Genomic DNA, 14,432 nt, shown 5'->3' on the forward strand with positions numbered 1-14,432 from the left:
TGTGCAGAGGTAATGATAGCATCCTCTGCATGAAGACTTTCACTGAGGCATTTCTGAGAAATATCTTTCCCTCTGGTGTTCATGTAGTGTGCATATAGCGTCATGTAGAACGTTGCACCCCTTAATGTTTTATATTTGCATATAACGTCTGTCATAAAAGTTCGCCTCAACCGTAATATTCATTAACTTTAAACATTCACGTCGAGCTTTTAACAATTTATCTTCACAATTAGTTTCAATTTGGCAGCGTCTGCCCAATTGATGCTCTGGAACAAATCTCAACAAGCTTTACACAGACTATTCCTGAGCTCACAAACCCCCTCAGCAGAGCCTGAGATATACAACATGGATGAACATGAGCGCATAAAAGAAAAGGAAAAAAATCTTGAAACCACACCAAATGACACTGCTGAATGAGGGAGGGGAGGTGGAGAGAGTTAAATTGCAAGCAGCAGGTAGTTCGGGAACATTGAGAAGCAGTGTGAGTGTTGGAGTAAGCGGAATTAATGAGCGCCAGCCGGCTTTTGTGCCCACCCAAACTACTGCGAAGCTCTATAATTGTCAAACAGGCCGACTGTTTTCCCATATACAACCAAGATGTGCTTACAGCCACAGGGTATAAAATACTTTGGCACAATTTTGTGATAGCTCATATATGGAACATCCATCCTTTCATGCCACGAACAAGAATCCGTTATATAGCTGGCTGATATTGTTTATGGAATTACAGGCTGTAATGGCAGCTAGTAGTAGTGATAGAACTGACCTGCACTACATTAGTAACACATTTATTGTTGCGGGTAGTGAGAAATGAGCTGATCTCTTTAGCACCACAGACTGTGAATGATCAGCACAGATTAAGGAAGCAGTGATCCCCTAACCCTAAATGCAGTATGCCACTAGACACATTTTAGAAAGGTATGTTAAAAAAATAAAATTATTTTTTTTTACATATTTTCATAGCCTTATTGTAACATGTATTCTTGCCAGTAGCAGCTCAAAACCATATCATTTACTGTCTATTTAAGTAATACAATTAATATTGAGCAGGATTAAGTTCAGCCTCTTGGTTCGGCCCTCCACAACGGTCCCAATTTCTCATGTGGCCACTTGGGAAAATGAATTGCCCACCCCTGTTTTAGATGATTTGTGCTCATGAAATTAGAAGACACATTGATATGAAACTGCGAGAATACTGGATTTTATAAGTGAAATGTTGAATCTGATGCTGGGGAACACAAAAAGAAACTGTCTACCTTTCTTTTTTTTGTCTTTCTTATTATTTTACTCACAATTTAAAATCTCAACGAACTGATGCATTGTCTGCTCTGCCACCTCTCTCAAAATCGTCAACAAATTGCACACTGAAACTCTGAATGGCATCAGCTACACTTATGCTGCGTTCACACCAAAAGCGTAGCAAATTATTTGCACGAATAAATTAAATGCAAAGTCAATGCACAGACGCAAACGGTTGCGAAAAAAGCGAATTGTCCTGCCGTTGCCGAATCAAACTGCTGCTGGTCCGCCTGAAATAGCGCTGGAAGCGGCCGCCATTCAGACACAGGTCACAGCTGCGTCTGCCTACAGATAATATTATGAACCCAGACACGATGCCGTTTGATGTTCCGATGTTTGTGGGACTTCCACAACAAGTATAAAGCAGAACTAGTGGTTATTGCAATGGTGGATGGCGTAAATGATAGTTAAGCTTTTGGTGTGAACGCAGCATTACACCAATCAGCAGCGCTTTGTTATAGGGCCTGACAAACTTTGCACATCTCATGAAAAACAACCAGAAACATGCAGTAACAGAGTGCTCTCTGGTACCTTAAACCAGGTGTTTATTCCTCAAAAATGTCTGATTATAAAAAATAAATTAAAAAACACCCACCACATTATTAAAATCCAGAGCTGTGAGCAAACCATTAAATTCAAATACTTAATTGTGTACTCTGCGCTAGAAGGAATGTTTATTTCTTACATTTATTTGGTGATACTAAAAGTAAATATGAGATGGTAGTCATCCAGTCCTGACATGCAATTAGAATTGTTGAGGATAAAAACACAATAAAGCTAAACGCTCATTGTGGTCCTCATTAGAAACGGGTGAGATGACAGGTTACAAGCACATTAGTATTGTGGGATGTGCAGCGTGTTGCACAAATCCTCACTGTGTTGCTTGATCCTTAAGTTCTCAGTCACTCTGTTTTGAATTGTGCATCATCAGCAGACATTCACATATCCATCTACAAAGTTGACAGAATATTACATCTGAAAAATTGAAATCAACAAATACAAAATGCACGACATTTAGCTTGCTATATTACATCACGTAATATTTGTTTAGCTGACGCGTTCATCCAAAGCAACTTGTGTGGACTTTCTGCTGACAAAGGGGAGTTTTTTCCACCGTTGTGGAGCCGATTGGCAGTAGCAGAGCGTAGTGGATGTAGTGTGTGTGTGTGTGTGTGTGTGTGTGTGTGTGTGTGTGTGTGTGCATGAGCATGCATGTATCTTGCTGGCGTACCCTTTTCGCAGTGCAGATATCAGCTCAGCTCATCAGCTCGAGTGTTAGTATTACCTGGGGAGAGCAGGCAAGGATTTGTTTTGATTAATTCATTGTTAAATTGGGGATTTGGTCATTCAATTTGACGGATTGGGTCGTATTTGAGAGTGTAAATTACTTTTGTTCTTAAATTCTTAAAGAGAAACCTACGTGGAGAACCATCAAACACTCCTCTGTCCTGAAGAAAGGTGTAATTATATCATATCTTCACAAAATAACTGAATCAGATTTCACTCAAGAATAAAATTAGATGAAGCCACAATGATGAAAGAAAGAACAATTCTGACTCACGTTTGGTTATGTTATGTGTGGGAGTGCAGGGAAGCTTGCTGGACCAGCTGTTGTAAGTGATGATTGTTATGCTGCTGGCTTTTGAAAAGCTGCCAACAAGAGCAAGTGAAGAAAGTACTGGAGATCCTGTTATGGATGTGAACCACAGAGGACTTAAATCTAACACCTGAACCCTTCCTCTCTTCCTTCCTTCTTTTGTTCTTTCACACACCTGCTTCTCCTCCTCCTCTCCTCTCAGTTAAATGAAACCGGCAAGCAGTTGATGGAGATCGACAAGCCCGCGACAACTAACGCTCCGGGTCCGAGCTCCGAGCCCGCCCCGCTGGGCCCCTGCACTCCTGGCCCCTCCCCCAGCGCTTCCCCGTCCAATGGAAATGGCTCTGGCCATCGGAGAAGCGAGGGGAAGAAAAACGCCAAGAAGAGGCATTCGTTTTCTGCGCTGTCTGTCAGCCAGAGGGCCGCCCAGTTTAACAACAGACACAGTATGGAGATCTCCCACCCGGTCCTCATCAGCTCATCTGACCCCAGAGCTGCAGCACGCATCCAGGTACTCACACAAATCATACATACACACTATAATTAGAGGTAATTTGATCCTACAATACGGTAGTAAAGATACATGTAAATTTACTTTAAAAGTATACTTTAAATTATACTTTATTATAAGGAAAGTTTTTGCCTTAAAACTTTTACATAAAGGAACAGTGTGTAGCATTTAGTCGGATCTATTGGCAGTAATGTAATATATAATATGTACGTAGTGTAGTGTAGTGGCTAGCACTGTTACCGCTCAGAAAAAGGGTCCGGGTTCGATCCCTGATCCCCTATCCTTGATCCCGGACGGTCCTTCTGTGTGGAGTTTACACGTTCTACCCGTGTCCGGGTTCTCTGGCTTCCTCCCACAGTCCAAAGACATGCAGCTTAGGTTAATTGGAGACTCTAAATTGCGTGAATGTGAGCGTGAATGGTTGTGTGTCTCTAAATGTGTGCCCAATGTCAGCTGGGATCGGCTCCAGCAACCCGAAATAAGATAAGCGGTTTGGTTAATGGAATGTTTTCTTGAGTGCATAAGCATCTAAAAATGAGAATTGTTTTGATTTTTACCTTATAAAGCGTTATTATTATAACGTTATTATAGATTATTCAAAGTAAGACAAATACAGCCGACAAATTCAAAGGGGGCCAAAGCAATCTGAGGAGTATGACGTTTAGATGGATGGTATCAGAGAACAAACGCTCTAGATTGGGCCATCCCCGTTTTTGTATCGGCCACCATAGATGTCATACCTAGTTGGCACACGGGATAAAATTCAGCTAGATGCTGCCAAATCCTGCACACTGCACATTTTAGTCAAAGTTCAGAAGTATTACTGGAAATATACCTGGACCTTGCGATTTATTCTCACAACTTTTCTGTAATTGGTCTAAAAAGACCTTAAAAAAAGTATTATCAGATCGATCTGAATGGTTTCAAAGCAGCCTCAAACATGTCAATGCAATTTCTTACATGCCAACATATCTACATTGATATAGATCAGCCAATATATCAACCCAATATATTATTTCTTGACCGGGCTCAAAGCATGCCTAAACAGTGTATGCAGCACACGTGTACATTTTTTACATGTTTTGCAAGCCAGAGTTCACCTTGGCTGCTTCTCTCCACTGGAGATTGTATTAACTTATTCCCCAATCACCTACTCTGACAGTTCTATGTGACTTACAGCATTCCTGTTTCTGACAGCTGGAAGCTGGAGACACATTGCTTTTACATGTATTGCCTCTGGTTGCATTTATACCTGGGTTAAATGTGTTTTGGAATAATACCCATGCTGAAAAGCTGGAATGGCTTCTGGCACATATTCCAAGTAATGTTTTATGTTAAATGGAAACCACTCGATCTGTATGTGTGTATCTTTCTGTGTGTCTGTAGGATGCATCTCACCCGGGTCCCTCTCCCTCCTTGGCAGGGGTGCTGGTGCCGCCCAAAGTGGCCTCCATAACCTCTGAGCTGCTGGCCCATGCCAAGGTTCAGCTGCCACTCAACATGTGAGTACATCCCAGTGTGCCGTCAGCTCACCCACCTGCGGCCAGGTCTTTTAGTGCCTCCTTACTTCCAAACACCCGCTCCGTTTTCCATCCGAGTGGATATTCGCCTGAGATCCAAACATGATTTCAGAGCCCGCCTCCTGGCAGCGTTAAAGATATTTCCTCTTTTGTGCCCAGAGTTATTGGCCATGTTCCACCACCTCTGCAACCACATTTACTCCTCCACTGGTCAAGGATCAAATCCCCCTCAGAAAGAAAAAATACAGTCACACTCCATTCCCTCAGCTGTGTGATTCTTCCACATCAGTGTTTCATAGCAAGGCTTACAACAGCACAGTCATCCCTTACATTATGCATTTCATAGTACAGCCTGTTATGTATGTATTGTTATAAAAAACATTTTCAAATGAACAACAAACAATATGGTGCTTAGTCCTTACTAACAAATGCAGTACTGGATACATCTTTAGTTCATAATATATGCAGCTAACAGTGCTTGATGTGTCAGCTTTTTACTTTTACTTTATTTGTTAGTGGAACGACAGGAAATGAGGGAGAAAGAGAGAGAGATGGGGATCACATGCAAAAAAAATTGAAGCGGATGTTGTGATTACATAATTGGCATCCTAAACCCCTGGGCTTCATCGACTGAACTTCGCTCTCCAAATTTGCCAAAACTTTTCAGACAATACCAACAAATATTAGAATAGATAGGTAATATGACTCAGTGTGAGTACTCAAGACAAACAAAGTGGGAGTTTGTAAGCTGCTGTTGGAAGCTCTGCTGTTGACTTAAATTACTTCACAGTTTGATCATTTCTTGAATGGATCAGGAACGGAAACAAACACCTTACACACTCACAAGCACAATTAAATTCTTGTGGAAATGTAACCTCAGTCGTCACATCCAGATGGTTGGTGAGGCGCCAGCGCTGAGCACGACTGTTCTATAATTTACCTCGCAATTAATCTAGCAGGTAACTGCCAGAAAGATACGGGTATCTTCAAGGTGAGTGTGTGTTTGTGCTCTGGTACATTCATCCTTGTGCGGACCAATTTGAGTTTTAGACCTTGAGAGGGCATGTTGGGATATTTTTGGAAAGTAAGGACATTTGGTCAGTAATTACTTCTTCCAAGGTTAGTAGGTTTTGTGGTTTTGGCGAAAGCTCGGCTGTTTACTATTAACTGGTGGCCTTCCTGCAGGATGCGAGTCAAATATGTAACATTATCAGCTTTAGTAATATCACCTTCCAAGTAGCGCCAGGTAGATACACACACACACACACACACACACACACACACACATACGTCCGGTGTAGGGTTTGTTCTACTGATGAGGTCGGACGTTTCCATCTTGACCTGGCAACTATTCCTGTTGCCATGGGGAGACGGGAGATGGTCCCCACATCTGTTACCATGGCAACGGGGGAGGCAGCGCATATAGGGCTTGTTTACTCTGTGGCCTTATCGTCTTCAGTCGGAGTCTGGCTCTCCGTACTACGAATGTCTCCCAGCGACGCGAGCATACACCCGTTTATATGTTAACGTTGATGGGATAGCATATCATTTGGGAGTGATCCTTCATTCAGCCTCAAATGACTTGAATTCTCATTGAGAATATGATTAATCGTTACATAATTAGTCGTACATCTTGGATTTGATGTGAGTCATCTTATTCTGATTCTGAAACTTCATGTGTTATAGTTCACAGTTCATTGCAACATAATAGCCTTTGATTCTGGTTAACATGCTAATATTTGGGAAATTGGTCTGTTGATATCTGAATAAAGATTGTAATTATAGTAGAACATATTTAATGATTTCCATACTTTAATATACCAAAAGGCCTCATTTTAGTTTTAATGTGAACCAGGTCCTTACCGTAAAAGAGAATGTATTCTCAGATTACTTCAATTATGGCAACAACAAAAAAATTATATGTTTAGTGTTTTTGCCTATATCTCTATATCTCAAAATGTCCGATTAACTGTTACTATCAGTCAAACTGTGTAAGTGAGTTTAGTTGTTACGGTAAAAACAACTTAACTCACTTAACTGGTAGTCATACCTCACTAACGAAAACTTTGAAATAAACATTTAGTTGTTGCTGTTTTAGATGCTAATTGAGATCAATCACTGATATCCTAAAACAAGCTCTCATATTTACAATTGCTTTCCCACTTTTGGGGAAATAGATGGTTTATGATGGGACGATCAACCTCCACAGTTCCTCTCTGTGGGCTGACAAATACTATTGTACATCAAAATATGGTTTGGTGGTTTCATGAAGCAGTTGGCGGAGCATCAACCGTGTGCATGCTCTTATTGGTCCGGAGCACTGTACATCTCAGTTTAACAACTATAAATAAGATGCGTAAAATATACACTTCTTTCCTCTTATTTTTCATTTTCATTATTGTAATCCCACACTATAATTTAAACTGGTTTTGGATAACAAAAGCGGAAAGTGTCATGAATATTCTTGAGCCATTTTCTTGATACCAGAGGAGGTTTTTGCTCTCTGATTCAAGTTAAAGAGCATTTAAATTTGGTGTTCTCTCATCCAATCTTAACACAATGACAGAAACGTCTACTTGTTCTTTAAAGGATTCATTTGCTAATTCACTTGTTTATTCCTTCAGTTATTTGCATTTGTAAGGGGTTTGCTTTTACTTAGCATAATTCATATTATCCCCATGCGAGATAATTGGTATTTGGTGAAGAGTTTCTCAAGATTTCCTGCTGACTCATAATGATTTTGTAATTTGACTGTTGCCTTTGTTCCACAGATATCTGGCTTTATACGCCTACAAGCCCCAGAAGGCTGACGAGCTAGAGCTTAGGAAAGGAGAGATGTATCGGGTGACAGAGAAGTGTCAAGACGGGTGGTTCAAAGGCACCTCACTGAGAACTGCTGCCTCTGGTGTCTTCCCGGGAAATTACGTCACCCCTGTGTCCAGGTCAGTGAGCTCAGGATTGGGCGAGGGGAGGTATTGGAGGGTATCGTGGCGGTAGAGCTTCCTAGGAACATCACAGCATCCAGATAAAAGCAAGTCATGTTTGTGGTGTGCAGTTATAGTACAGTATATCACTTCCTTTGCCCAAGATGGAAAAGGGACAGGAACCAGATGTGCTGCCCAGGTGTTCCTCTTCATCCCTATCTGCTGCAATTGTAATGCACTGTTAGTGTAAGTTTAGCTAAGTCATTCAGGTGAGAGGGCTGATGGGTGGGTCAGGGAGCTTCTTCTCCTTCTGCAGTGTTTTTATCTGGCACTGGTATTTCAAACCTTTGCTCCACTTGTCGTTTGTGTCGCTCGGTCATGTGAACACAATCAGACTAAGGCCCCTCATTTTGTCACACAAGGGCGGTGGGAGCGCAGTCGCGTTGTAATGTTTCGTGATCCTTTCCTGGCTTCAACTGAACATACAAATCAGACTGAGCAGTGTAATTTACCTGTTATGGCATGTAATTGCACTCGCGTTTCTGTGTACTTACGCTGCCACTTGTCACAAAGGCACGGCCAAAAAATAATGTTTTTGGGCTTGAGTTGGCGAAGGAAAAATGGTAGAATACTGTATTATTCCTGCTGCACTGTGTCAAGATTTAGCTTTCACCAAAACGACCAAAATGATTTGGTCACATCAGCGACAGCATATTCTGAGAAGTACTTATCTGGAAAGTACCGTAAACGACTGTGAACTCTGCACTTTTTCAGTAGTACAAAAAAAACAACAGTTTTTACAGTATTAATTATGAATGAAAAAAAACATGTGAAATCAGTTTGACCCATCTATCCCTTTCGGAAAAATAGTTTTTGGTGAAAATGACTGATTTCACTTTTAATTAGAATTAGGAAAATGATAGACATAGCGATCCCGAGGTATTTACAATACAATGTAACATACATAACAGCATTTAGTTGATACTGGCTCTGTCTTTGTAATACTCAGTGTTTATCACTATCATCATCATCACGATTATCATCATCGTTACTTTTGGCATCCAAAACACTTTTACTCATAGCTGTTAAAACCAAATAAAACAGAAAAATGAGTGTGCTGAAATCATATTTGGCTATTTAATTATCCCCATTATTATGAGTGAAAACATTTGCAGTTGCTGTTCATCTAATCTGTATTCCTTCCGTGATGCAGTCAAAGAAAAAGGGTGAACGGAAGAAAATCGAAGCAAAGGAGAATTGGAATAATAGAAATAGGAAGAAAATATCAAATGAGGAAGAGAGAGATAAGGAGAAGATGAAAAGAAAGATCAGGTACTGTCGGATAGACAAGAAAGTGGAGTGGAGGGAAAGCGTAAAAGACTGAATGGGGCGGAGAAAGAAAATTAAAGGTAGAATGAGTTGGAGACCGATGGAAAGAAATTGAAATGGTTGATACTAGGAAGAGAAAGCAACAGAGTGAGGCGTATAAAGATAAAATGATACAAAGAGATGAAACGGCAGCAAAAACAGCAGGTGTCCCTCTTCACTTGATATGAATGGCTGCTTCATATTCTGCAGTTATGCAATCTGAGAGAGAGAGAGAAAGAGAGGAAGGACAGGCCAGTAATCAAATGAGAGGCAATTTGTTATTTTTACGCAAGCATACTCTCCTCTTCTCCCTCCCTCCCCCTTCCTTACCTCTCCCCCTCCTTTGTCTGCAGTGCAGCTCAGAAATGTTTCAATATGATAATGAGAGGCTGCCAAAGATGCACACACACACACACACACACACACACACACACACACACACACACACACACACACACACACGCACACACATGCACACGCATACATTGTTGAGTTAGACCAATACAGGCTGCCAAACAGCCTTTTTGAAATTGTAATATTTACATATTTGTTGTGGAATTTATTATAATGATTGATACAAACACACATTATTTGATTTGATCAGATTCCACATTAGAATTCAATTTGTTTATAAAGTTAGTTATCCTGGACTCATTTGAGATTTTTGACATGTTATAGCGGCATACATGCGGATGTTTAGTGTTAAGGATGATTGTCTTCGCTTATAAAATAATGTGAAGTCTTAAAAGTTACTTAAAAGTTCATCTATATGGGCCTTTACAAGTCCAACACACTCAATAAGCAGTCCGTGTTGTCCATAGAAAACCTCAAATCAAAGAATCTGTGAATGCCTTTGCTTTTTCTATTGGTACACACATGAATGCAATACACACACACACAGAAAGCAATAACTCTATATATGTGTGACAGGAAGTCAATGGGCGGCCATAAGAGTGTGAATACCGCCGATTCAATAATGTTCAGCTCACTGTTCTGCCATTCAGCACTCTGCAGACAGAAACTTGAGCAGCCTGCAGCTCCATATATGTTACAGTCGGACATAAAGTCGTGCTGACCAACCGGTCAGATAATAACAGTGAAGTCACAACTTTGACAAAGGTTTATAGTATCATGTTTAAACATTCAATGACAAGCCAATATCCCTCACCCCTCTCTCCTCTGCAGGGCACCGTTTGGAGTTGGTGCTTCTCGGGGCTCGTCCAGTCCAGTAGGTGGAGGAGGAGGAAGTGGGTGTATTAAAATCTCCGATCCCTCATCCCCAGGATCCCCGGGGCCATCTTCGTCTCGTCCCTCCACCCCACTAATAAACTCTGTGAACACTACCAGTCCCGCCTCCTCGCCGCAAACTGCCGCCGCCCAGCTGAAGAACTGCCTGCGCTCCAGTCAGCACACGGTTAACCAGGCACGCACCTCAATGCAGCTGGGTAAGCAGAACAGTACACTCACACAACGTTACAAACACACATAATGGGTTTAATCATTCAGCACCGGATTCATTAAACATTCAGAAGCATTTGTTTTCAGTTTTGTTCCTGTTTTAAGAGTCTATTGATCAACCCGGATCACATGTTCACTGATTAGCATAATGGCACAGCCCCAACATATAGATAAGAAACAACTCCTCATATTCTTCCCAAAGTGGCACTCGAGATAGAAGTGACTGAGAACTTAATGACTCACAAGTTCAGCTACAAACAAACATCCTGCTATTCTGCAACAGAAGCAGCCACAATAAAGCCTCCCAATAAGGGACCATGTGAAAGGAGAAGTGAACTTTGTTGCATCCCTCCAGAGAAATGTTAGGCAAGTGAAAAGACAGTATTTACTTACATGGAGATGTGCCTGTGTCTGGTATTTTTCATGCCATGCTCTACAATATCACACTGCGATAAGACTCCTCACCAGCCAACAGGCTTAAAGGAGCAGAGTGCATCTTGCAGCATTTTATCACCATATTCCTTATTACAGAATAATATAATATTGATTAGTAAATATCCAAATGAATGAGTAGGATGAGATCCAGTTAGTGGCGTTCAAATGCAGCACACGGCCAAACGTTTGTTGAGCATCTCATTCCAAAACCAAAATTAGAAAAAGATATGCATCATATCTCTTTTGAATTACAATTCAAATCTAAAAGAAAATGCCCTTCATCAATTTTCTACATCTAAAGACTTAAAAAGGGCTTTAAAGGGCTTAAAAAGACGCACTCAAGCTCACGTCTACAGGACAATTTACCTAACCTTGTGATGTATTTATGTCAGGCACTTTGGCCTTTAGAAGATAGGAGAGACAGGACAGAGGTCATAGGAAGTGAGGGAAGAGAGATGAGGGGTGACATGCAACCTGAACCGGGGGCATTGCAATTATATTGTCAGCGTCTTAAACCCCTAAAGGCTCCAAGGACGACCCTAACCTACATGTCTTTTGACTGTTGGAAGAAAAGCACACAGAGAACCCAAAGGCAAGTGTATGCTTGCCATGAGCTGACAGTTGTAACCCGGACCCATCATGCTGAGAAGAATTTTGCAACGAAAACATGTATGCGGTCCTGTTTTTGAGAGCAAATATAATGCATCTATCCTCACTCTCTCTTTCCCTGCTCTATACAAGCCCACTGACTCATCACTGGACAGAAGCTATTATTTCAGAATTGTGACAAGAACATACTGTGAATCACAATTTAGCGCAATTGCAGCATTACGACATGCACCCCAACGCACAAACCGTGCACATACAGTCTGCACAAACATACTAAGAGCCCTGATCCCTCAGTGGTGCTGCACACACACACACACACACACACACACACACACACACACACACACACACACACACACACACACACACACACACACAAACACACCCCGTACAAGATCTAGATCATATCAACCTTGTTCTCCACTCAGAGTCTATTCATCTCTCCAGAACCCCTTTTTCTTCCTCTTTGCATGCTTTCTTTCTCCCTCTGAGAATATAATGGTGACCCTTTTTTTTGGAAGGCTGAAGAGTACACACTGTGGGAACACGACCAAGAATAACACACACGCGCACACAGGGCCATGTGCACTCCCACACACATACACACACAGACTACCAAACACAGCTGAATGACATCATTGTGCTTTTTGTTTTATGGAGGCGTAATGACAGAGCTTCATGGCTCTCTCCGTCCACCTCTTTTCTCCCTCTGTTTTTCTCTCCCTCTTTCACTCTCACATACAAACAGACACACACAGACAGACACACACACACACAGACACACACACACACACACACACACACACACACACACACACACACACACACACACACACACACACACACACATCTGGTCTCCATTACAAAATCAAGTATGTGCATAGTTCTAGCGTTTAGTGGTTTTATCACATGACCAGTGCACCTCTCTATGGATTTCTGCCTGAGCACTGCAGTGTAGAAGAGCAGGTGGCTAGCAACCCTGTGTGTCTCTCTGTGTGTGAATGTGTTATTGAGAGTGCAAGTACATGCATCTATGTGTATGTGGTTGTGTATTTATGTGTACTTTTATCCTCACCAAATGACCTCATACAAATTAAAGACTGAGAAAAGTGGTCTAAACGTCAGGACATCTCAGCCTGTATTTTCTATTATACAAGGTGTCCGTTAAGAGTCATGACCTCGAGTTGAGCTCTGGGTATTCACAGTATGTAACATATTCACATGTTAGCAAGGTTGTTTGAATTTTGGATCTCATCCTCTCAGATTGGCCCTAGTTTGTGGGTTTTAGTCAGACCACAAATGCACTGTGTCTTTAAGTGCATTTTTATGTTATTGCTAGACCCACATACCAAAGCCATAGATTATTTTAGATATTGAGTGCTCCAAAACCATCGGCATGTTCCCTCTCAGGACTAGTGATGCCTGCACTTATTATAAGTGTTCTTTCAATTATAATAACAAACATGTGTTTTGTGTCTGTTTTAGTCCACAGTCCTCCTGCTGGAAGCCCCGAGCGCCCCTCAGTGGCCCTCTCCCCGCTGCGTCCTCAGAGCTCCTCCCCCTCACGCTGCCAATCGGGTCGTCCTCACTCCATGGTGTCTCCCGGACCCAGCCTCGGGCCCTCACCCCTCTCTTCTCCCGCCTCAAGGCCCCTCCTCCCCCTCTCATCCCCTCTCTCTTGCCTCACACCTCCCAACGTGTCAGCGGCGCTGCTCAACGGGGACCCAGGCAGCCCACTGCAGCCGCCATCGCCGGGCCCCTCCCATGCCTCAACCCAGGGCGTCCTCGCACCTAAACCAGAGAAGGTGAGCCTCATCCTCCCGAACAACTAAGAAAGCACATTTTAGCTCAGAGTGTATTATTATTAGTGTGGATCTTTTGTCTTCCCCCCCTCAGTCAGTAACTAATTACACAAATACTGTTGCGTGCTTGTGACATATGCCAGCAGGTGAACTCGCCACATATACCTCACCCCCAGGAGCGCTCTCTTCAAGTCTTCCATGCAAATTAGGGGGCATTTGGAAAAGCCACTGCTCCAGTATTTTACAAATCCCAACATGCCCAAGAGCAGCAGTGTGACATCCTTGTCTGCCCTTCGTTCGTTCTCTTAATTTGTCCCTTCGTTTATCCTAGCCTGGAGCGTTCACTCCTGAAACTTCTTGTTGGAAGCTTCTGCCATATTCTCACTGAACACTCCAATACCCATACGACCATACTATTTAGGATGCCAGAAAAAGATTTAGTATGTCCCAATGCATATTACGTAAATGCATTATGCCAAAAGTGCCAGGATGTCCCACTGCATCCGGTCTCCTTTTGCAGAATGCAAGTCAGCAAGCTTTGCTGGCTGTTCTGACCCACAATCCTCTGCGGATACATGAGCAAGAGGGTCAAATATATACTGATACCTCCACCAGCAGTGGCCTCAATTAACCAGAATTGCATACAAAAGAGTTTTTGTGTTTTGAAAAATGAGAGCAACGAGCGCTTTTTCTCTTGCTTCTACAATGCAACTTCTATTGTTTTCAGCACATGAATAATCAAGAGCTGAATGCAATAAATTCACACTTGTTTTCCGGAGGGAATTATAAGATATCACTCACGCAAGTACATACAGAAGACAGATTGTGGCTAAACAGGGTCTTAAAACACTGTTTGGTTCATATTTTAATGAATATTTTATTACAATTAAATATAAGATTACAGTCTTC

General features: G+C 41.9%; 1 protein-coding gene across 1 annotated transcript in view; it reads left to right on the forward strand.

Moving 5' to 3' along the window:
* The window catches only part of LOC306747448 (E3 ubiquitin-protein ligase SH3RF3-like), a gene marked incomplete at its 3' end in the record, with an annotated part of 80,013 nt that overhangs the window by 58,240 nt on the left and 7,341 nt on the right, over positions 1–14,432 (forward strand). The window contains exons 4-8 of the mRNA XM_079230506.1: positions 3,099–3,407; positions 4,794–4,909; positions 7,699–7,869; positions 10,405–10,664; positions 13,207–13,526. Coding sequence (XP_079086632.1) covers positions 3,099–3,407; positions 4,794–4,909; positions 7,699–7,869; positions 10,405–10,664; positions 13,207–13,526 — 1,176 coding nt within the window. The remainder of the gene's footprint in view (positions 1–3,098; positions 3,408–4,793; positions 4,910–7,698; positions 7,870–10,404; positions 10,665–13,206; positions 13,527–14,432) is intronic.

The sequence above is a fragment of the Taurulus bubalis genome, assembly GCF_910589615.1.
Source record: "Taurulus bubalis genome assembly, chromosome: 15".
NCBI classification, from domain to species: domain Eukaryota; kingdom Metazoa; phylum Chordata; class Actinopteri; order Perciformes; family Cottidae; genus Taurulus; species Taurulus bubalis.